This window comes from Serinus canaria, chromosome 8 (genome assembly GCF_022539315.1).
Source record: "Serinus canaria isolate serCan28SL12 chromosome 8, serCan2020, whole genome shotgun sequence".
Lineage (NCBI taxonomy): Eukaryota > Metazoa > Chordata > Aves > Passeriformes > Fringillidae > Serinus > Serinus canaria.
In genome coordinates, this window is record NC_066322.1 from 626,147 (window position 1) to 650,030 (window position 23,884).

At 52.0% G+C, this 23,884-nt stretch overlaps 1 protein-coding gene across 6 annotated transcripts in view; it reads left to right on the forward strand.

Moving 5' to 3' along the window:
- NEGR1 (neuronal growth regulator 1) overlaps nt 1-23,884 on the forward strand; it is a 164,109-nt gene that overhangs the window by 128,634 nt on the left and 11,591 nt on the right. Inside the window, exons 7-8 of one of the 6 annotated variants that reach the window (XM_030226453.2) lie at nt 16,630-16,671; nt 23,137-23,580. The exons of 1 other annotated variant lie outside the window; for it this stretch is intronic. In XM_030226453.2, coding sequence (XP_030082313.1) covers nt 16,630-16,671; nt 23,137-23,237 — 143 coding nt within the window. In that variant the 3' untranslated portion in view covers nt 23,238-23,580. Of the gene's footprint in view, nt 1-10,433; nt 10,562-16,629; nt 16,672-17,955; nt 18,021-23,136; nt 23,581-23,884 lie in introns of those variants that run through there. 4 more of the 6 variants (XM_050977755.1, XM_018912563.3, XM_018912564.3 and 1 more) reach the window with 4 other exon arrangements.

Below are 23,884 nucleotides of genomic sequence, written 5' to 3' on the forward strand. Positions count from 1 at the left end.
CTGTGCTGGGGAAGGGGTTGGGGTCTGTGCTGGGGAAGGGTCTGGGGTCTGAGCTGGGGAAGGGTCTGGGGTCTGAGCTTGGGTTCTGTGCTGGGGCAGGGTTTGGGGTCTGAGCTGGGAAAGGGTTTGGGGTCTGTGCTGGGGAAGGGTTTGGGGTCTGTGCTGGGGAAGGGTCTGGGGTCTGTGCTGGGGAAGGGTTTGGGGTCTGTGCTGGGGAAGGGTTTGGGGTCTGTGCTGGGGAAGGGTTTGGGGTCTGTGCTGGAGAAGGGTTTGGGCTCTGTGCTGGGGAAGGGTCTGGGCTCTGTGCTGGGGAAGGGTCTGGGGTCTGTGCTGGGGAAGGATCTGGGGTCTGTGCTGGGGAAGGGTTTGGGGTCTGTGCTGGGGAAGGGTCTGGGGTCTGTGCTGGGGCAGGGTTTGGGGTCTGTGTTGGGGAAGGCTTTGGGGTCTGACCTTGGTCTCTGAGCTGCGTTTTGGGGCACCAGGGGCCGTGGCTGTGCCAGCAATCCCACTACCCCCCTGCCACGGTGGTGCAGAGGCACAATGGGCACAGGCACAGCTCCCTGTGGTTCCGTGATCCCGATTCCTGCTCCCAGCAGCAGCCACAGCTCCCTGCAGGGCCACTGCCAGGGACTTTCCAGCCCATTCCCAGGAGCAGCCTGAGCTGCAGAGCTGGCTGTGCCCGAGCTCTGTCCCTCCGAGCTCTGGAGCTGGGGCAGAGCAGGGCAGCCCCTGGGGAAGGCAGGGAGCAGTGTGAGGGGTCAGGGGCTGGGTGCTGGCCTGGAGGTTGCCCAGAAGGGCCCCCAGGTGCTGTTGGGGAGGGAATTTCAGCTGTGCCTCGGGGGCATTTCAGTGCTGCTGGGGGTTCAGCCATCTGCTGCTGGATCCAAAGGTGCTCCTGGTGCAGCTCTGCTGCTGCTCTGTTCTGATGGTGATAAAAGAGAGACAAAACTCCGGGTGTATCCTACACGTAAAGATATTCCTCACTGCATGGAAATGCAGAGTTTCAGTTGCTCAAATCCCACAATTATTGCCTTCCTTCCATGAAATTTCCTCCTGAGCGTACTCCCCATATGATCAGTGTTGTCAGGAGGTTCTGAATCCCTGTGAGAGAGATGTAACAGGCACAAAATAACAGGGGGCCTCTGCTGCCATTTATTTAATACTTGAGGCATCATTACCAAAGTGGGAGCACCGTTACACTTATTTTAAACAGAAAATGCAAGTGAAAACAAAGGAATATTAAGCCAGAAGGAGCTGGGATTTGGTGTATTTGCAATTCAGAGCAGGTAGAAGGAAGGTCTGGCTTCATTTGAACAGAGCAGAGCTGAATCTGTCTCTGAGCTGCTGCCAGGATTTTTTCCATCTTAAATTGAGAGGTGCCTTGTAGCCGCCCTTACAAAGCACTTTGAGATGCAGAGGTTGAAAATGTCACAGAAGTACCAAGTGCATCGGCACAAATCATAAAAATAGATGTTCTCCATCATGAAAGAAAGGGGAGGTGGGAAGCAGAATGGTCTGAGAGAAAATTCTGGGAATCTGGGTCTGGTCCTGACCTGGGGAGGGCAGTGGGGGGATGCTGGCTCAGAGGTCTGACTCAATGACCAAGCTGAAATGTCTTATTTTCCTCTGTGATTGCTTTAATCAGCTCTCCAGACAGGGAGAGTGTCCTAAAGGTGGTGATCTGGATTTTGGTTGGGAACGAGGATCGTTTGGAGAAGTTTTTCCTTTGCTTATAATTGACATTGCCATTACCTAGGAGCACTATCCCTTTAAAAAACCAACGAAAACATAAAGTAGCAATAATTCTCAGGGTAGCAACTGGTGAAGCGTGGACTCCTTAATCCTTGAGTGAGACTGTTCTCCTGTGAAACTCTTGCCTTGGTGCTGCTGGCAGGGAGAGTGGCCATCTGTGCTGGTTCAGGGAGGTGCGAGGGAGCCGTGAGCTCTGCAGGAACCAAACCTGGGCTCAGGGCAGCTCCTTTTGCTGCTGAGCACTGCTGGAATAGAGCTGCTGCCTTTTTCAGGGCCTGGGGCACTCTGGGCTGCACGGGGCTCACACAGCCTGAGGTTCTGTCCCCAGGGAGCATCCTGGTCCTTTCCTAACAGCTGCCGGGGAAATTGCTTTTTGCCTGGCTGGTTCTGTGATCCAGAGGTGCTGCTGGTGTCCAGGGTCACACAGAACCCTTGGATATACTGCCAGTAACTCTGAGAAATGTGAATAATTGTGAGGAGCTGCCCGGGAGGTGGGTCAGGAGTGGCACTGGGAAGGAGCAGGAGCCTTGTGAGAGGGGTGTGGTGGTGTTTTCTGAGCTGATTTCATCACACAAGGACTTTGCTGAGCCAGCAGCTGCCTGTGCTCTCCTGGCTGGTGGCACAGTCTGGAATCTCATCTCCACACTGCGGGGGCACCAGACCGTGCCCTCATTTCCATGTGCTGCTTGCCCTGTGAGCTGGTTCCTGCAGGAGATCCCTGATGGAACTCGTGTATTGGCATTCCCAGGGCAGGGAACGTGTCAGAGATGTAAATAACAGGAGTGCTGTCCCCCAGGTGTGAATGAGCTCGGTGTGAATCACACTCAGAGCTCCCCGGGGGCTGGCTCAGGTCCCTGCGAGGGGGAAGGGCCCTGCTGTGACTCCCCTTCTGTGACTCCTCTGCTGTGACCCCTGTACTGTGACCCCCCTGCTGTGACCCCCGTGCTGTGACCCCCCTGTACTGTGACCCCTCTGCTGTGACCCCCCTGCTGTGACCCCCCTGCTGTGACCCCCCTGCTGTGACCCCTGTGCTGTGACCCTGTGCTGTGTCCCCTCTGTGCTGTGATCCCTTGTGCTGTGTCCCCTCTGCTGTGACCCCTCTGCTGTGACCCCCCTGCTGTGACCCCCCTGCTGTGACCCCCCTGCTGTGACCCCTGTGCTGTGACCCCCCTGCTGTGACCCCTGTGCTGTGTCCCCTCTGTGCTGTGTCCCCTCTGTGCTGTGACACCTCTGCTGTGACCCCTGTGCTGTGACCTCCCTGCTGGGCCTCTCCCTCCACGGGCTGGAGGGTGATGGACAGGGAATAATCTGAAATCCACTCCAGGACATTGCAAACCCTTTGTGAGGGGCTCAGGTCACCCCCCTGAGCCCTTGAGCTGCTCTTGCTCGGGGTGTGGGACAGCCAGGCCACACAGAGGGCTCCAGGTGTGCCCTCCCTGGCTCCAGGTGTGCCCTCCCTGGCTCCAGGTGTGCCCTCCCTGGCTCCAGGTGTGCCCTCCCAGGCTCCAGGTGTGCCCTCCCTGTCCCACCTGAGCTCAGGAGCTCCAAGCTCTGAGGAGGATTTGCTTTCCCCCTGCTCTGTCCTCATTTCTGCCCCAAGCCTGGGCTGCTCCCATCCTGCCGGGCACTCAGCCCTGGCTGCCAGGAGAGAGGTTCTGCTCCAGCCTGGAAGGGCCACCCTGGGCACAGAGCAGCTCCTGCAGGGCAGGACTGAGCACAAATCCACAGTCTGGGCGTTCTCCTTCTGCTCCCAGATCTTTTGGGAGCTTCTTGGTGACCGTGGCAGATCACTGGGTCTCTGTTTGCACCCAGGAGTGGAAGCTGCAGAACTCCTGAGGGTCCCCAGGAGTGCTGCGAGTCCAGCTGCACCTCCTGGCCACGTGCAGGGAGTCAGAGCTGCCCTCAGTGCCCTTCAGAGGGATGTGTGGGGACACTGCTGTCTCCTGCTTTTCTGAGGGGACAGGGAAGTGCTCTTCATGGGGAGTCCAAGAGTGCCCCAGGGCTGGGGAGCATTCAGGGCAGCAGGGCTGTAAATGCACAGGAAGCCCCCTCAGACATCCAGGGCACTGATGGAGCACTGCTGTTCCCAAAGGAAAACAGCTCTGAGAGCTCCCAGCCAGCCCCAGAATTCCCAGATTCTGGGATTCCCAGCCAGGGAAAACCTTCCTGCTCTCCCTCTCCCCTGGGCCAGCAGCTCAGCTGAGCCAGAGCCCCCCTGCCCTGGCAGGGCTCACTGCTGGGAACTCTGCACCTCGGGTTCCTGTACCCCAGAGAATGAGATAAATGGCCAAATCCCCATTTGTGGAAGTCAGAGTAATTCTGTTAAACGTTGGGTTTGAGCTCCTTCTCACCCTGAGGGGGCACAGGCAGGGAATTAAATCCCATGGAATGTTGTAATCATTGCTTGGAGCACACAGTCAGGGACAGTGGGGTGTCTGCAGGGCCAGGAGCTGGGTCAGTGATCGCTGTGGGTCCCTCCCCACCCAGGATATTCCAGGATTTTATGATGATTAACTGATGGAGGTGAAGATTTGGATGCCAACTGCTGCTCCAGGTAACAATTACCCAGAGTTATGAAGGAATTTCCTCCAAATCCATTTTCCAGCTTGAGCTTTATTATGAATTATATGACAGTAAGTGACTGAGATGGGGTGAGGCAGAAATAACCTGCTTGAGCAAGGCCAGGAACACGAGTTTCTCCTTGACACGTAGCAGAAATTTAAAGGCCTGAGAGCAGATCAGGGAAAAATCAGAGGGAAATCAAACAGAATTCCCGGGGTCTCTGCTCTGGGCTCTGGCTGGAGTTGCCCCACTGCTCTGGTTTGCTCCATTTGTGTTTATATGCACGGATTTTGCAGTTACCCACAGCCCACGGGGTCCAGACCCCTCTTCCTGCCCACCTGGTTAAATCAGAGGGGTTGAGGGGTGGCCAAATCTTCACCTCCATCAGTTAATCATCATAAAATCCTGGAATATCCTGGGTGGGGAGGGACCCACAGCGATCACTGACCCAGCTCCTGGCCCTGCTGTGTGCTCCAAGCAATGATTAAAACATTCCATGGGATTTAATTCCCTGCCTGTGCCCCCTCAGGGTGAGAAGCACCCATGGGCAGAGCTCAGTGAACCTCGAGTTTCTTCTCAGAGGACAAAACCTCAAAGCAAGTATTTAAAAAAATTGAAAATCCAAAGAATACCCTGTGTAACAAATGGGATGAAGAGAGGAAGTGCTGTAAATAGCTCTATAAATAATGATATAGATTTATTTCACAGTCTGGAACACAAACTTCAGCTTGGCCTCAAAACCTGGGGAGGAGGAGGAGGAGGAGGAGGGGAGGAGGCTCAGGAAGGGGAGATGGAAACAGGGGAGGGAACAGCCCCCAGGGGAAGGGACTGAAGGCAATTACTGTCTCCTGGGCAGGAAAAGTGGGATATTGCAATAGTGGTGGAGGGGCAGGAGGCAGATTTCTCCTGGCCCAGGCCCAGGAGAGAGTCCCTTACACTGGGCAGGGGCCAAGCTCAGCCCAGTGCAAGCACTCCTTCATTAGGGTTATTGAGGGCAGAGCTCATTTTCATAGCAAAGCTCCGGGGGCTTCACAAGGGAATCAGATTTTGATCAGGGATATCCCGAGTCTTCTGAGAGATCAGAAAACAGATTTTAAACCCAAGGCTTTGGTATTTGAGCAAACAACCTAGCAGGTTGGGAAAGGCCAGAACTGAAATAATTTCCCGGACAAACTCTGGGTTAATTGACAAAAGCATTTGCTTAAGCCCAAACATTTGCCTGTAAAGTTTGTGTGCTTCTACCCAGTCAAGTGTTTGCAGTTTGGGGATTACCAGAAAATGCAGAGATGGTGATTCCAGAGCTTCACTGCACCCTCCTGGGAGCTCCTGTGTGTTCTGGGCACTCGGGGAGGAAGGGGAAAAAATAAATCCTTTTTTTTTCTTTTTTTTTTTTCTTTTCTTTTTTCCTTTTCGCCTGCAAGAAAGCTAAAAATAACTCCAGAGGTTTAAAACCAAGAGGTTTTCAGCGGGCCCACAGCAGAAGCACTAATTAACCTCTGTGCTGAACCACAGAGGTAACAAAATGCTGAGGTGCCTCAGCGAGCCTGGCAAATCAAGAGCTCAATTACTGCCACCCTTAATTCCTCCTCCAGGTCTGCGTGTGGAGATTGGGACTGGATTTACAATCATAAATTGAGCATAAAAGCTTTCTCCTCTCAGGGCTCTCCCAAGCCTCTGGCATCAGAGGATTTGATTTGTGATATCAGAACTATTCACAGAAAAGCGCCTGTAATGAATTTTTCAGAAACTTCCTTTTTTCCCCCCACATATCTAAAGTAACAAAGCTGATTTCCTGACTTTTAAATGTCCTGCCATGAAGCACCTAGACAAAAAAAACCCCTGAATTTTACTGTGGGGGAAGGCGCTGTTCCTGTGGAGACCATTTCTTGTAAATCACCCTGATACTCAGATTTTTAGGCTTGGCAATATTTGGATTTACTAACTTTATTCAAAAATAAAACACAAGCATGAGAACTGGATCATTTAAATTCTGTTAATTTATTCAGCTAAAATTACATTCCAAGGGAAAGAGGAGACATTTTAAGTTGCTGGGGATGTGAGGAAGAAAGGAGCAAATCTCATGGAGTGGCTGCACCCTCTGACGAGGTAGCAGCTTTAATTTAGGCAATAAATTGTCCATTTCTTGCCAGCCCTTTTTCCGAGGCTGGTGCTGAGCTGTCCAGGGTGCTGCAAGTACGTCAGGAAATGGCTGCAGGAATGGAAATCTGAGTCAGGATCAAGCTGTGCCTCATCTGACTCAAGGGGGACATAAATGGGTTGGGTTTTGTTGGGTTATTTTGTTGGGGGTTTTAAATGTAATTTTACAGCCAGAGGTAGTTCTGTGCATTTCTTCATCTTCTCCATCAAGGTAACTCAATTTATTCATCTCAATCAAGTGCTGAGCTTAAAAAATGGGCTCCTGCTAGTCTCAGAGCAGAGTGTTGGATGAAGGATGCCTGGTTCCAAGCTGTGCTTTTGGAAGTGCTTGTGCAGAGCTCTGCCCTGCCCTGGGGGTTTCTCCGAGCAGGCTCTGCTCACCCCTGCTCTGTTCTCCAGGACAGCTGTGCCAGAGGAGGCAGCTGTGCTTCCCCGGGCTCAGCTGGCCCTGCAGTGCCCCCCACCAGGGCTCACTGCTCCCTCCTCTCTGCTCCCCGCCCTGCAAACTCAGATTTGTTCTTCAGCCCCGGGCTGGGACCAGAGGGGCTCCTCTGCAGCCACCTCCCTGCTCCAGCAGGGACATCCCAGAGCAGAGGATTGTGTCCCAATGGTTCTGGAATATGCCCAGAGAGGAGAGTCCACAGCCTCTGTGCACAATCTGCTCAGGGCTGGCCACTGCCCAGGGCAGAAGCTCTGCCTCCTGTGCCGGGGCAATTGCTGGGCTCAGTCCCTGCCCGTGGCTCTGGTGCCATCGCTGGGTCTGGAGCAGAGCCTGGGCCTGCTCTGACCTCCCTGCACACAGGGACAGACACAGGGACAGCCAGGAACACACAGGGACAGCCAGGGCTGGGGCTCCTCTCCTTGGGGCTCCTCTCCAGGCTGAGCAGCCCCAGCTCCCTCAGCCTTTCCTGGGCACCGAGATGCTCCAGGCCCTTGCTCAGCTCCAGGAGCTCCTGTCCCTGCTGTGCTGAGGGACAGAGCTGGACACAGCACCCAGAGGTGACTCCAGGGCTGGGCACAGGGGCAGGATCATCTGCTCCTTCTTAAACCCCATCTTAATTAATCTCCTTTCACAGAAATTGTAGTCATTTCGTGAATCTCATCATGACACGGGCACATCTCCTGTGTAATTTATAGGGATTGTAATGATTCATTTGATAGGCATTGTCTGTGGATTTCGGCTCGTCAGGGATCAGCAGAGCTATAATTACACAGTAATTACTAAATAAGTTATTCACAAATTGCTGTGCCACTGAAAGCAAATAGCAGAGCACTGGAAGAGCTTCCAGTCCTGGGCACGTGTTCGGCCCGTGCAGGAGCGTGGGGCTGGGGGCTCCCTCTGAGGTGCTGGAAATCCATGGAGAATGAGGGAGAGAGGGCTGGGAATCCATGGAGCAGGAGGGAGAGAGGGCTGGGAATCCATGGGGCAGGAGGCAGAGAGGGCTGGAATCCCTGGAAAATGAGGGAGACAGGTCTGGGAATCCCTGGAGCATGAAGGAGAGCTGGGAATCCATGGAGCATGAGGGAAAGAGGGCTGGAATCCCTGGAAAATGAGGGAGAGCTGCTGGGAATCCATGGAGCATGAGGGAGAGCTGGGAATCCATGGAGCATGAGGGAAAGAGGGGGAATCCATGGAGCATGAGGGAGAGCTGATGGAAATCCATGGAAAGTGAGGGAGAGCTGGGAATCCATGGAGCATGAGGGAGAGCTGATGGGAATCCATGGAGCAGGAGGAGAGGGGGCTGGAATCCATGGAGCAGGAGGGAGAGAGGGCTGGGAATCCAAGGAGCAGGAGGGAGAGCTGATGGGAATCCATGGAGCATGAGGGAGAGCTGCTGGAATCCATGGAGCAGGAGGGAGAGCTGCTGGAATCCATGGAAAATGATGGAGAGAGTGCTGGAATCCATGGAAAATGATAGAGAGGGTGCTGGAATCCATGGAGCATGAGGGAGTGCTGCTGGAATCCATGGAAAATGATGGAGAGGGTGCTGGAATCCATGGATGGCATGGCTGGGACAGCGGGCAGTGGTGCCCTGAGGAGCTGGAGCAGAGGCTAGGTGGAGTTGAGAGGAACAAAGAGGATTTTTCTGGAAGGGCTCCAAAGGCCTTGCCCTGGCAGTGCCCGAGCCACAGTCCTGGCTCTGCCTGGATGGCTCCAAGGTGGGGCTGGGCCACGAGACCTCACACTTTCACAAGTTTCAGTCCGTTTGCATGCAGGAGCCAGCTGTCCAATTAATAGCTCCAAATGATGAAGTTCCACCCTCCTTGCTTGCTGTTGTTTATGCTCTGGGAATGAAGCTTGCAGAGCTTGTCCTGGAGCCTCCAGCTGGAACAGGATTGTTTGGTGGAAAGATCCCAGTAACTTTAACATGAAGCTGAAAGCTGCTCACCAGAACTGACCAGAAAAACCTAAACCCCAAGGTACCCGTTCCCCCTTTTGGCAGAATTGTTCCTGGCAGGGTGGGCAGGGGCTGGGATGGAATTCCCAGGGCAGCCCTGGATCCCTGGCAGTGCCCAGGCCAGGCTGGACACTGGGGCTGGAGCAGCTGGCACGGTGGGAGGTGTCCCTGCCATGGCAGGGTGGCACTGGGTGGGTTTGAGGTCCCCCCCAGCCCAGTGTGAGCTGTGGGGTCACCTCTGCAGCTGGGCTGGTCCTGAGCCAGGCGTTCCCGTGGCACCAGGGGCTGCCAGCTCTGCCCTGGGGCGGTGGCACACGCGTCCCTGTGCCCAGCACTGCCCTGTCACAGGTGTGCCCTGCTGCTGCAGCATCTCCTGGGGCTGCTCTGCCGTGCTCATCTCCAGGAACACACCGAGAGTGGTGCAGATTTAAAGAGTGACCTCTGAGAGCAGGAATTTCACTCCGGGGAGTCAGAGCAGTGCTAATCATATGTTTCTGAGCAGGAAAATGCTAACACATTTCCAGGTCTGCATTATTCATGAGCTCCCATCTATCCATATGAATGACAGAACAAGCTCAAAGGACACGGCCAACTTTGTCACTCTTTCTTCATTTTGTTGTGGCCTCAACAGCTGTAAAAACCATTAAAGCTGCAGTTTCCTCTGGAAAAATCTGAAGTGGGGAATGAGGACCAGTGAGCAAATATTGTTTATCCTACAGAAGAGTGTACCTCGAATGACAAAGCCAAAGCCTTGTCTTTCATGTCCCTTTGGTGACGCAGGCACATCCAAATGTGTGAAATTCAGAGGGCTTCTCCCTTCCTGGCCTGCTCTGGTTTAGGTTTCCTCTGAGTTGTGCTTGGCAGGAGCCTCTCCAGGCTCACCTCCCTGGGGTGCAGGTGCTGGGGGCCTCCTGAAACCTCTAAAGATCTCACTGCTCACATTTATTTCTCAAATCTGACCAAACCCATGGTTCGTTTAGCAGATTTTTTTCCTTCCTGTACTGCACATGTTCATCTTTCATGGCTTGGTGCTGTAAATACTGATGCAAAGATGTGCCCTCCCATCAGTGGGTATATTTCTGTGACACTCAGAAAGTGGCCTGCAAATGAATGGCTGCTTTTGCCAGCATCCCCTGATTTATTCATTTATTCAAAATACAGTCCTGTGAAAGGTAAAGCCTTGAGCATATACCAGTGTCTTATAGATGTGAAATTGTGGTGAGAGAGAGGAAGGAAACTGCATATTTTTACTGCCAAGAGAATCAAATGTGCGACCTTTAATTAAAATATTGTTTTGAATGTTTTAATTAAAATACAAATTTGTCTGTTGCTGGTCGGCACACACACATAACACCGCCCCTCACATTTAAATTAAGTTACATTTAATTTAACTAAATTAAATTAAATTAAACTAATTTTTTTTCACACTATAAAATCGTTCGTCCTACATAAAACGTGACAGTTCACTCTGGAACTTATTAAAAAATAAATAAACAAAAAAGCTTTTAGCAGACTGGGCCACTAAAACAATGTGTTTAGTATCTTTCTCTGCCTTTCCATTAGGAAATCAAATTCCATCTGAATTTAAGTCAAATTTGAAATTCATCCCATTGTGCTGCCAGCTGAGAACAAGTCTGGGACTTGGGGCTGGAATCCACAACCCTGGAGGCTCTTAAAAATTACCTTCCATTGGACTTCTGTCACAACAGGGCACAAAAAGCTGCCAGTAATGTGGTTTTCTACAGCCTTAAAAATATTTGAATATTTATTGAGAAGCCCCTGCTATCAAGCAAAACAATCAGCTGGAGGTGTGGAGCTGCCGGAGGATGGAGTGAGAAAACTCCCTGGCAATTTCAGCCCTCAAACTTCCAGTTCACAATTATTATTTTTTTGACGTCTCACCGGTGTAGAGCTATTAAATATTTATCATCCTGTAATAAAAGAATAAACCATTTAAATAAAATAAACCATTACGAGGCAATTAAGGTGTAATAACTCAAACCTGCAGAAAAGCTCTAATTGTAATTGCAAAATATTAAGGGTGAGAGAAAGACACAGAATTAATTAAGGTCACGTCCCTGCCCCATCCACTCAGAGTTTCCATCCCAAAGATTTATTATGAAGTGTTTTTCCATTTTTTGTGGTACTCCAACGGGCTCTGGCTTCCCTGGGCTTAAAGACCTCGATTTCACAATAAATCATTAATCTTTAACAAAGCTGATGAAGCCTGGGGGAGATTAGCTTAAATAAACCCAGTTAATTATCAGAGGTCATAAATGGAAGCAGTTATGAGCATTTTTTTAATTAACTAATGAGTTGGTATTTAACTGCCAGTTGTGTTTTGGTCCAGTTATTGATTCCCCCCAGTCGAAATATCAAAGTCAAACGACTGCACTGATGCAGATGGAAATGGAAGAAGCTTTTTGTATTCTCCAGCTGGGAAATGTTCTCCTTGGGACCCTCCCAGCAACCCCACCCCGGGCACCCCGAGAGGGCTCTGCCAGGCTGGGGAACGTGCCCGTTCCCTGGGGAGCCTGGGCAGTGCCCAGCACCCTCTGAGAGCAGGAGCCCACCTGGTACCCACCCTAAACCTGCCCTGAGGAGTGGCAGGGACCAAACCCACCAGCGAGGGGCTGCAGAAAGCGCCGGAACATTCCAGAGTCTCTGTTCCTTGGAAATCAGGTTGGATTTTCTGCCACCGGCACAGAGAATGGATTACTCTGAGAATTCCTTGCAGCAGTGCTTTTCTGTTCCCCAAACCAGCAGTGAGGCGTGGCCGTGCCCACAGCACAGCACATTTGTCACGGGTAAATCTGGCATCCCCTGGAGCTGTACCTGCTCCAAACACAACGGTTTGCTCTTGGAGCAGCTGCGGAGTGATGGAACTGAAAGTCTGGGGGCTGTACCTCGAGAGCTGGGGCTGAGCTGGGGCTGGGAGCGGGCTCCAGGGAACTGGGGAAGGGCCTTTGGGATGGGAATGGGATGGGATGGGATGAGAATGGGAGTGGAATGGAATGGGATGAGAATGGAATGGGATGGGATGGAATGGAATGGAATGGAATGGGATGGAATGGAATGGAATGGAATGGAATGGAATGGAATGGAATGGAATGGAATGGAATGGAATGGAGTGGAATGGAGTGGAATGGAATGGGAATGGGATGGAATGGAATGGAATGGAATGGGATGAGAATGGGATGAGAATGGAATGGGATGGAATGAGATGAGAATGGGATGGAATGGAATGGAATGGAATGGAATGGAATGGAATGGAATGGAATGGAATGGAATGGGAGTGGAATGAGAGTGGAACAGAATGGGATGGAATGGGAGTGGGATGGGAGTGGGATGGGAAGGAGCTGTGACGCCCTGGGCAGTGCTGGGAGCTGCTCCTGGCCTGGATGTCCCTGGGGGCACGGCTCTGCTCTCCTGGCACAGGCTGAGATCACTGCTGTGCCCTTGGCTGAGCTCCCCCTGCTCCCTGGGGGGTGAAATTTGGGCTTTGCCCTGGGCAGGAGCCGGGGGCAGTGCTCTGCTCCCTCGGGACATCCCTGCCCAAACTGCCCGAGCCTGCTCCTCGCAGGAGCTGGGGTTTGTCTCAGGAGCTCCCGGGAGGAGCAGGCGAGCACAGCCAGGCTGCAGAGGGGCAGATCCCCACCGGAGCTCTGCAGGAATCTGCCCCCAGTTTGTTCCCTTTGCTGGGGCAAACAGGGGCTGAGGAATCGCTGCCTTCCTACCCACAGAGAAGGAGATTTGCTGGGAAAATAATTACCAGTAATTGGCCCCTGGTAAGCTGAAAGTCAGGGTTTATTTACTTGCTTGTTTTTACCTGCCTGTATCCCCTAATAGCTCCTTGCATCTCGTATTTTTCCCAAGGCTGGGATGTCAGGAAGCTGCAGCTGTGGGTCCTGCCCTCCTGGAGCACGTCTGTAATTCTCAGCCCCACTGTCCTCCCCTGCCTGGGAATTTACCGTTGCTTTGACAATTTTATGTGCAAACATATTTAAATCCCTCTGACCTCAGCCTCCTGAGCTGATTGAATTTTGCTCTAACTTTGGTCTGGCAATTTCCATTTCCATGTTTTTATGCAGAATGCCAGGGTTTCAGCCTGTGATAAAGCTGAGACAAAAACAGGTTTGTGTCGGTGCTGAATTTCTGTGTGAGCAGAGCAGCTCTCCTTTCTCTCAGGGTACCTCATTCCTTCCCCGTGTGGTTGGGGGGACGTGGTGGTGTTTAACTTGGACTTGGTGGTCTCAGAGGTCTCTTCCAGCCTCAGTGAGTCTGCAGTCTCTGGGGTCAGGGGGTGCCTTCCTCAGGCTGGCTTTGCTGGTTCCCTCCCTGTTCTGGCCTTCCCTGACAGGGCCTTTTTGCAGCCAATTCCTTTTGTCCCCTGTAATTTGCCTCCTTGTGCTCCCCTTTCATGGGATGGTTTCCCGTTCTGCTGAGAGGTTTTCTCTGCCAGCTCTTTTCTGCCAGCCTGGATCAGAAAGGAATTTCTAGATACAATCTCTGCCTTTGGTAAAAGGCAGTGCTAAACACCCTTGACACTTCACCTCACCTCCCTGGCCCAGCTGTCTGTAGTGCTTACATTCTCCAGAGGTTTCCCTTTTGAGGATTAGAGCTGCAGCTACAAATCCCTGGGGTTTATTCTCCCACTCCATTTAAACCCTCTCAGCTGCTGCCTGTCTGGGTCATTTCCAGCGTTAGAGCTGGCTCACCACCCAGCCAAAACTGATTTTAAGGAGCACAGCAGCCTTTACTTCTTCCCATGGCAAGGTGCTAGGGATTCCTGCACCCAGGTTTCCCAGCAGGGCTGGGCTGCCACACCAGCACCTGCCAGAGCATCTCCCTGTGCTCCAGGGCAGGTTTGGTTGGGAAGTGAGGGAACATTCCTTCACTGAGGAGTTCAGGCCAGGAAGTCAGTCAGGAGCTTGGGCCATTGGAGCATTTAGGGCTGGGCAGAAAGGAAATCCCCAGTTCTCCGGGTATGTTTGGCAGCCAGGGATGCTGTTCCTGTATCCCAACGCCCACAACATTCCTGGCTCTCTGTTTTTGAGCCCAGCCTGACTTCAAGCTCTGCTTTAAACCGGCGAGCTGGGTTTGGCTGTCCTCTGCCCAGAGGAGGGGGCTCTGCAGGGCAGCCAGGCAGCCCCAGCTCTGCCAGGGGCACAGCAGCAGCTGCTGGGCACCCGTGCTCCTCCAAACCCCAAAGTTCAGCTGGAGGAGAGCTCCCCAGCACACCACAGCAGTGGCACAGGCAGCCCTGGATTCCATTAGACTTGCAGATCCCTTTTCCAAAGCGCCCTTGGGAATCTGAGCAGTCCTGACCCTGTGGGATGGGGGTCCCAGGCAAGTGCAGAGCAGAGAGTGCCACTCCTGCCCACGCATCCCTGCCTCCCAGGGCTCCCCAGGAGTCACTGGCAAACCTTCCTGGGAACGAGCCAGCCCAGCCTGCTCCTGCACAGCCAGCTGGTTTTGTTTTCTCTCCACGGACCTGAACGTTTTCACGAATAAAGATTCGCAAAGAGTTTCAGAACTTGAAACTGGAATTAGATCCGTCTCTCCAATGCCTTGATCTAATAATGTGTTTAGAAATGAGATTTTTTGCGAGAATAATACGTGAAATCACCGCCCTCGCTTCCAGCCTCAGTGCTGGCAGGAATCTCTGACTTTATGCTACCTTAAGCACCTATAATTAAGTCTGGATCTGATGTTTCCCGGGGAGACACGATCCCAGCACAGCCCCTGCTGGTTTGGGTAGGGTATTTTGCTTTTTAATGAAATATTGTACGGACTGAGTGTGTTAATTTGCCTGATTGTTGAGAAGAATGGTGTTCATCTGCAGCAAGAGGAACTTTCCCTTTCCCAGGAAGCCACAGGATTTCAGTCCTAGGAGTCAGTCACGAGGACTGACTCCTAGTTTCCCAAGAAAAAGATGCTGTTACCCTAAGTTAGCCAGAAAAATAGCTTTAGTCATCACTGCACAACACATTTGAGCCAGTTTGAGAATTACCCGTGAGGAGCAGGCTGTAATTGCTCAGAACGTGAAGGTTTGGGAGAAGTTAAGGAGCACTAAATCAAATTATTGTCACCCTTTTTAAACAGCCATTAAAATACAAAATTGAGGAAGTCTTGATGGGTGTTTGCTTTCTCTGGGTCTCTTGCTGGACCCCAATTCCTGCTCCTCCTGCTGAAGGCAGGGTTGCTCCGTGCAGGGGCACAGCCTCCTTTCCCAGGGAACATTTTGGGGTGGGAGCATTTGCTGTGGGGAGTTTTCCTTTTTCCTTATGCTGAGTTTCCTTTGCCCCTCGTGTGGAATTTCCCTTTTCCCTCCATGCTGACTTTCCCTTTTCCCTCGTGTTGTTTCCCTTTTCCCTTAATTTTGAGTTCCCCTTTTCCCCTGTGCTGATTTTCCCTTTTTCCCTGTGCTGATTTTCCCTTTTTCCTCACGCTGAGTTTCCTTTTCCCCTGTGTGGAATTTCCCTTTTTCCCTCGAGCTGAGTGCTGTGGGATACCAGGGACAGACCCATCTGCCCACAGAATTTCCATTGCTCCTGCCCCTGCACAGGGGTGGGAAACCTGAAACCCTTTTCATGCTGAAGGAGTCACCAAATTCATGGATTTTAATGCCAATTAAAAGTGTAGCACAGCTCAAACCCCATTTCACTTTTAGAACGTGCTTTGGGTTCATCAGCGCCCACGGTGTGTTTGTCAAGGTGTGGAATAATTGGCTCTAAGGCTGGAAACATCCATCTGCATTAGCAGGAGTTCAGCAGCTGGCTAAAGAAACTTCATAACTTTTTATTTGGGGAAATATTTCTCTGCTATTTCTCTTGGACTCGTGTTTGCACAGTATTAACCTGAAAAGCAATTGTAGGTGGGAAAAAAAGAACAAACTCAAAATTGGCCAGGAGCTGGTGTGTGCTCAGCCATTCCCTGCACATCCCTGCTTGTCAGCTCGCCCCCATTTTTTTTCATTAGTTTCTTGTTATAGTCAAGATATGGTCAATGATCTTTTGAGCTTGGTAATTTTGTTAAACCTTTTTTATGAGCAGTATTGAATTGCTGCATTGAGATGGGAGCTTGCTTCCGTGCAAGATTAATTGGGACCGGTATTTCATTTTGCATGGCGCTATTCAAAGCTAATAAAAAGGCCCAGAATAATGAATTCTAAAGTCAAATTATAATGAAAAGCCACAGGTGATTGTTTCATTAGGCTGGATGCAGGAGAAGTGTGTCTTCTCTTAACTTTGCCTGTTTGTATTGGTTGCCCTGGGGGAAGTAAACAACTTCCAAATGGGTTTGATGTTTCTGAGAAATGTTCTCTTCTGGTAAGACTTCAATAATTAAAAAGATGTGCCTTCTTAAAAGTTCACCCAAGCACAAAACTATTGCTTTAAAACAGTCTTTGTTCAAAATTGCTACCTTGACTGACATTCACGGGAGGAAATTGCCTCCAATGGAGTGAGCAAAGCCCTTCCCTTAGCCAGGTTTCAGCGCCTCCCTGGAGGAATGCTGTGGAGCTGGAGAACTCAGGGGCAGGGAGTGTGATGGTGTGCACAAAGTGTGGGTAAGAGCAGTGCTGGCTGCAGCTCCACACAGAGCTCTGTCCCAGCCCCACTCCAGGCTGAACTGTGCTGTCTCTTGCATGACTGTTTGCTGTCTCATTCTGTACTTGTCTTCCATGTGTGATTAACTCCCAAATGTTCTCTTTTTTTTTTTTTTTTTTTTTCTTTGTTTTCCTTTTCCCTTTTTGTAGAAATTATTGAGCCTACTACCTCTAGTCGTGTCTCAAGCCCAGGTCAGTATCCCCCCGAGGAGGGTGGGTGCCTCATTGCCATCCGTGCCCGGGGCTGGCCGGGCTCTGTGTTGTGGTAGTGCTGGGCTGTCCCTGTCGTTGTGCTTCCATTGGTGTGTCTTCCCTGCAGGCTTGGTGTCTTGTCCTCTTTGTCCCTGTTTGGAGCAGCCCCTCTGTCCCCACGCCTGTCCCTGCGGCGGTGTGTCCCGGTGGGGCTGGGCAGGGCACTGCTCAGGGTGGGCAATTCCCTGCTCCGGATCCTTGCTGCTGTGGGTGCCAATGTGGATGTTGGTTTGAGGGCGTGCAGATTTCTCCTTGTGTCCCCTCTGACTGACTGTGGGACGGAGCCAGGAGCTGTTGGGGGGTGTTTTCACTGCCCGTGCCAGGAGGGGCTGGTGGGAGCTGAGCCCTCCCCGTGTGCCTGGAGGGTGTTCAGAGCTCCTGAGTGCTCCTGCTGCATCCCCGCTCTCTTGGGCATTTCCTGTGGCTGCCCCCCAGCAGGACACCCTCAGTGGAGCTGGTCACAGAATCCTGGAATGGTTTGGGCTCACAGGGACCTCAGACCCAGCCAGTGCCCCCCTGCCATGGCAGGGACACCTCCCACTGTCCCAGGCTGCTCCAGCCCCAGCGTCCAGCCTGGCCTTGGGCACTGCCAGGGACACAAGGGCAGCCCCAGCTGCTCTGGGCACCCTGTGCCAGGGCCTCACCTCCCTCCCAGGGAACAATTCCTAATTCCCAATATCCCATCTGGGAGACAAAAACCAGCAGAATTTTCCTCTGGCAAAACCTTCACCAGATGTGCGCTTTTATTTCCTAAGTGAGATCAAAAGATTGGAAGGGCTGTGCCAGAAAGCCACAGAAGTGAGGTGATTAAACCAAGTGAGGCAGGTTAAACCAAGGGCTGAGGAAGGAAAAGCAGGCACAGGTGATTCCAGCTCCCTCAGACCTACAGGAGCAGCAAGACAAGTGTTTAAATCTGCAGAGCTTTAATTAAAGAGCTTAGGCAGGGCAAGCCCCGGTGTCACTCGGGGGGCAGAGGTGCTGCCCCTCTGCCCTCTCCGGGCCCCAGGGGGCTTCCCAAAGCTCTCCATCTCCTCTAGGGCAGAGACTGTGCCCTGTCTCCACCTCCTCTAGGGCAGGGATTGTCCTGTGCCTGCAGCCAGAGCCGCAGCAAAGCCTCTGCACAGGGGTGGGACACCCACCATCAAACCCACGATAGAGGGGACTGGGCTGCAAAAAGCTGATAGTGCCTGCGGTAAATGTCCCTGTCCTTGGGATTTTCCACAGTTGCTCGGGACTACCAAGCAGTTGGAAAGGAGCTGGGAGTTATTTTTTGAGTGAAGAGAGGCTGAGAAGAAGGGAAGGGTGGCTGCCGTGTCGGTCGTGCAAAGCGGCGATAGGAGAGCCCCGCTCTGGTGTTGTTGGACACCGGGGTTTGTAACTCCTGAAATGTGTCCTCAGCCTGATCCTGCTCCAAGCTCTGCCCAGGGAAGGAGGGATAATGCCAGCTACTTACAGCTGGAATGGGCTCCAGTAACAATTCTGGGTTTCATCTCCATCAGTGAGTGCTCCAACAGAGTCACGGTCCTTCCTCATTTTCAAATCTGCTGCTCAAATAACTCAGCTCTGAGATGTGTTTGAATTCTCGTCTGCAGAAATCTGCACCAAATGAGCAAAATTACCTGTGGCTTTGGGAGCAGCATGGAGATGGGGGAGTGGGAAGGAACAGAGCCCTTTAACAGTGATCCCTCTCTTAATTCTGAAAGCACAGTGCTAAATAGAGAGGGCCTTTTGCAAACATGAAATTGAGATTATGGAAACCTCTGAACACAATAGTGGAAAAATTCAGGAGTCATTAGAGTTGCAATAGGTACAAACTACATGAGCAAATCCAACTTTAAAATACCAAGGAAAGCACTGAGCTCAGTTTGCAGTTGAAAACCAACATCTGTTCTGCTGAAAGACAACAGAAAAGGGGAGGAGGGTTTAAAGACAGTTCTCAAAATGGTTGCAAATTTATTATTGAGTCTTTCCCCCTGGAAATGAGCCCTGGTAGCAGCAGTGACATTGCAATGAACTGTTCTGTTTGCCTTCCATAATTAAATAACACTCTGATAGTCCCTCTACTTGGCTAATTTTAGCCTGGTAAATAGCTGGAAAATGCCAGCACTATTGTTACCAAGTTATTCAGCTGCAGAGGCAATGAAAACCTTCCCAGAGTGCTGGGAACTGAGCCCCTCGTGTGCTGCAGCCCCAGCACTGAAGGCAGCAGGTTGGGCTGGGAGACGGTGGCAGAAAACCTGGGGTGATCTGTCCACAGCTGCTTATGACTTTAAAATTAGATTTATCATAAACCACAGGATGGGCTGGGCTGGAAGGGGCCTCAAAACCATCTGGTCCCACCCCCTGCCACGAGCAGGACCGAGGTTTCTGGCTGTGCTCAATCCTGCTGGGAGGTTTTGGCCAGGAGTCCTGTGGCTCTGCCTGCCCCGCTCCCCTCGTGCAGGAACACCAGCCATGGGAAAGCTGCAGGAACTCGTTCAGCCCCGTGCCTCACATCAGCCAGAACAGAGAGCATCAGCCTCCTTCCTGCTCAATCAAGGCTCTGCAGCTAATTAGCTAATTACCACCATCCTTCACCACGTCAGTGCAGCTTCAGGGGGTGAGTTCCCTGGAGAAGGGGCTGTGCTGGAGGACACAGACCCCTGGTTGGGTTTCAGCACTGAGCCAGAGGTTGTGAGATCACCCTGAAGGGAGGCAGTGTCTGGCTGCAGGTGGGTGAGGCAGAGCTGGGGCCAGGGCTCCCCGGGGATGCAGGAACTCCTGACGGGATGGTCGCTGTCCCATCACCACTGCCTGAGTCCCCAGGGTCTTCCTCCAAGCCCAGCCTTGGAAGTGGCTCTCTGCAGGAACTGAGGAATCTGCAGAACTTCCAGGATCCTCCTGGAGAACTTTCTCCCCCTGCAGAACTTCCAGGATCCTCCTGGAGAACTTCCTCCCCCTGGGGAACTTCCAGGATCCCCCTGGAGAACTTTCTCCCCCTGGAGAACTTCCAGGATCCCCCTGGAGAACTTTCTCCCCCTGGAGAACTTCCAGGATCCCCCCCAGCTCCCAACAGGGGACAAAGCATTTAAAACATTGTTAATTCCTGCAAAGCAAGGCCGTGTTTGAGAGCCCCAGTGCCACATTTGTGCATTTCTCTGCTGGAGCCCCTTCCCACACCTCTGGGGATTTACTCTCCTCATTTGAAGCGACAGTGCTCCAAGCACGTGGAATTAGCTGCAGAAAGTTAGGAAATTGGGGCCATGGTTGGTGTCTGTGTTGTCAGCCAGCACCAGGAGCTGGATGGAGCTCCTTACAAATCTTTCCTCCTTCAGCATAATTAGTTCACAGGTGGTGTCTTGGAAAGCCTTTGAAGATGTTGCTGAATTCTTAACGCTGACTAAACAAGTAACTGTGACAGGTCAGAGAGAATAATTGAGGAATCTTCTTTAATTAATGATTTCACATCTTATGAGGCACTTTTATAAAAATTGGAGTGGGAGAGAGAAGGACCTGAAGTTATTTAATTTTCTCAGGAACAAAAGCGTGTGTTTAAGTGAGCACTTGGGCAGGTTGGACAACTCCTTGAACCCCAGTTGCTTCTCCCCTCTCTGCCTTTCTGCATATCTAACACATTTAATATGCCAGAATTCCAAACAATACCTCAGCTCAAGCAGGCTCTGTGTGTTCTGTGGGAAACCTGCCAAGCCCTCCAGTTCTTCTCCTCTCGTGCAGTTGCAAATCCCATTTAAATCAATCAGTGACTTTGTGGCAGGAGAATCTGCAGGGTTGGAATCTCTGGGTTTTGGGGTTTGCAGCGCTCTTCCTTGCCATTAGGTCTGTGTTGGTGAGGGCAGCCCCAGTTCCTGCAGCAGGAGACACTGGTGCAGAGCCCTGGGCAGGCAGGGAAGAGCTCTGGTGAGGGCAGCCCCTGTTCCTGCAGCAGGACACAGTGGTGCAGAGCCCTGGTGAGGGCAGCCCCTGTTCCTGCAGCAGGAGACACTGGTGCAGAGCCCTGGGCAGGCAGGGAAGAGCCCGGGGCAAGAGGCAGGGCCAGCTGGGCTTCACCTGCCAGAGCCCAGCTGCTCTTCCCTCTCCCTGCTCCTGCAATCCCTTCCAAACTCTAAAGGGCTGTGAGGAGGTGATCCAGATTTTGGCCAGCAGATCCTGGATCATGCAAACCTAACTTCTAAATCCTGTTAGGAGCAGATGTGTGCTTGTTCTAAGAGATTTTGATGCTCGGTGGCCGCTTTGTTGGCCCCCAAATCCCCCACCTGGGATCCCATCTCCAGCTGCTGATGGGAATCACCCTCCAGCACCCAGAACACCAGAGGTTCTTCTGTCCCAGTACCAGACACAGAACAGACACAGGGCTAACGGGTCTTGCTGTGAGGAGTTTGGCATCAAACAGGTGAACACCTCCAAAATACCAATGTGTTAAACCTCCTTGTCAGCCAGCTGACAGCTTCGTGCTCAGAGCACATCCTGGGCGTTGCTGCTGCTTCCCAGAGCCCAGGCAGGTGTGAAATCCCAGCGTGGCTCCAGGAAAAGCTGGTGTCTGCCTGCAGCCAGCCCCGTGCACCTGCACTGCTAATTCTGGGATTCTGTGGGAGCCCGGGGCCCGGCCACGCTGGGAATTATAGCCTGGGGGAAAGAGCTGCCTTCCAGAGCTGCATCACCTGCTGCTTCAGACAGGTGAGCTCTGTGCTTGTGAATCCTCCCGGGAGGGCCCATCCTGCCCGGGAATGTGTGGATTGGGTAAATATTCCTGTTTCAGCTGAACGAGTGTCCCGGGGTGTGCTCGGTGACATTCAGCGTGTTCAGAGCCTGCTCCACCATTCCAGTGCAATGTTTGAACACACTAAATCTTATTACTCACTGCTTGCTGAAGAGATGCATTATTTAATATCAAGAGAGCTGCTTTCTATCAGCTGAAAAATGGGACTAGAACGAGGTCGTTTTCAGTCCATTGATTCCCGCTCTCTAAGCCGGCATGTAAAATACAGGAATGTTTTTTTCCTGGTACTGTGCTGCCTACAAGCCTTCTGTCAGTGGGGATTTCAATATTAATGAGTTTTCCCACGGATATGAGAAGCCCACTTAGGAGAAGAAGCCGCCCTGAGAATCCTGAATATTTTACAATATCACACATGGATCAGTTGGCTGGAATTCCACATCTTAACCAAGGAGAGCTTCTGGGAGATGCCAGGAGAGCAGAGCAGGGCCAGGTGTGAAATGGCTTCTGGAGGCTGTGAGAAGGGGGGAGGATGTGGAGGCTGGGGAGATGCTCACCCTGCTGCTGCTGCTGCTGCTGCTTTCTCCTTCTCACGTGTTCCCCATGCTGGGGGTGAACCAGGAGGTTCCTGCCATCCCTGAGGGAGGTTCCCAGCATCCAGGGATCGGTGTCCTTGGTGCTGGGCGTGTGTCAGTGCCCAGACCAGCTCCTGGCTCTGTCAGGTGTGTGTTGTGTGCAGGAACTTCAGCATGGGACCCTGGGGACCACGGGGAGGGCTCTGCCAGCACAGCTCGAACTTCCCGCTGTTAATGGGGTTTAAACACAGATATTCACAGAATCAGGGAATATCCTCAGCTGGGGGGTCCCAAGGGTCATTGATCCAGCCCCTGGCCCTGCTCAGACACCCCAACAATCCCTGGGCATCCCTGGCAGAGCTGTCCAAACCCTCCTGGAGCTCTGGCAGCCTCGGGGCTGTGCCTATTCCCTGGGGATCTGGGCAATCCAATCTATGTTGGATTTTGGGAAAGGTTTTTCTCACCCTCTGAGGGAAAAAACCTTTCCCAAAATCCACCCTAAACCCCCCTGGCCCAGCTCCAGCTGTTGCTCTGCTCTTTACACAACCTATTTACACCTTCCCCGAGACTGAGACGGGTCCCAGCTCTGAGTGAGAGCAGACAAGCAGGAGATTCCAGAATGTGATTCACCAGCAGGAAGAGAGCAGTCCGTGTTTTTATTTATCACAGAAGGATATGTTTTAAGCGAAGGTTTGATCAGCCAGAACTGGCTGACTACAGGAATTGTACAGGAATAAATATGCATACATCCATCTCGATGAGATGGGTGCCCATGTGCAGAGATTTAAAATGTTTATGGAGCTGTGGATCCAGAACCTCAGGGAGGGCCCAGCTCTGTGTGGAATTCAGAGGCTACAGCTGGCAGGGAAGGATCTGACAAACTGGGGCTGCTGAGGGAGGGAAGGCTTGGGGGATTAGGGGACTTGTCAGAAAAAGCCTGTTTGAAAACTCCATGAATATGTCAGTTTTAAAGAAATTCAAATAAAGGCCTGTTGAGTTTTGAGTGGGAAAAAAAATAGGCTGGCTTCCTTCCAGGCTCCCCATCTCATTCCAGGCAACACTTCTTCTTTTTTTGTCTTTTCCCTGTCTGAATTTCGCACCAAATGGAAATTTCAGTTCCCTGCCAGCTGCATTTAGAGTATCTGTGCAACATGGACATTTTGATGGAGTTGCCAACAATATTTCCAGCCAGGATGCCAAACAACATCCCAGGATGACAGAGGATCAGCCATTTCCTCTCTCTGAACCTGGTCTTTCAGAGCTGCATCTTGTCCTTCCCCTCACTACTAACAGCAGCCCAGCCCAGCCTGCTGAGGTGGATTTTGAGCTGGGCTTTGTCCTTCTTTAAACTTCCCAGAGGAGCTCTCAACGTGTCGCCAGGCAACCATGAAAGGCTGAGAGGGGTTTTTTCCAGGAGGCTCTCTGGGTTAAAGACAGCAGCACCAAAATCTGTAGGTGGAAAAGGACAGCTGAGCCAGGCCTGCATCCTTCCAGGAGCAGGGTGGGAGCAGGTTCCAGCAGCAGCTCTGAACAATTGAATAAATGCTCTTTTATCACTGGCACCTGCTCCTGGTGGTGGTTTTCAGGAAGCCCAGATTTTAACTCAGCCTCTGAATCCACAGAACAGCGAGGAGCCATCTGATTAAAATTTTAAAGACGCCTTTCATTAAGATGGAAGCTGTGCAAAATATTTTCCTGTTCCCAGCTGCTGAGTCAGAGCAGAGCTGCTGGCATGAGAGAGTGGGAGATGGGCTCGGGGGGGGTCCAGCCTGCTCCACACCGAGCCAGGTCCTGGGATGGCACTGGGTGACACTGGGATGGCCAGCAGCACTGGCACTGCCCGCTCGGGGCTGAAATGATTCAC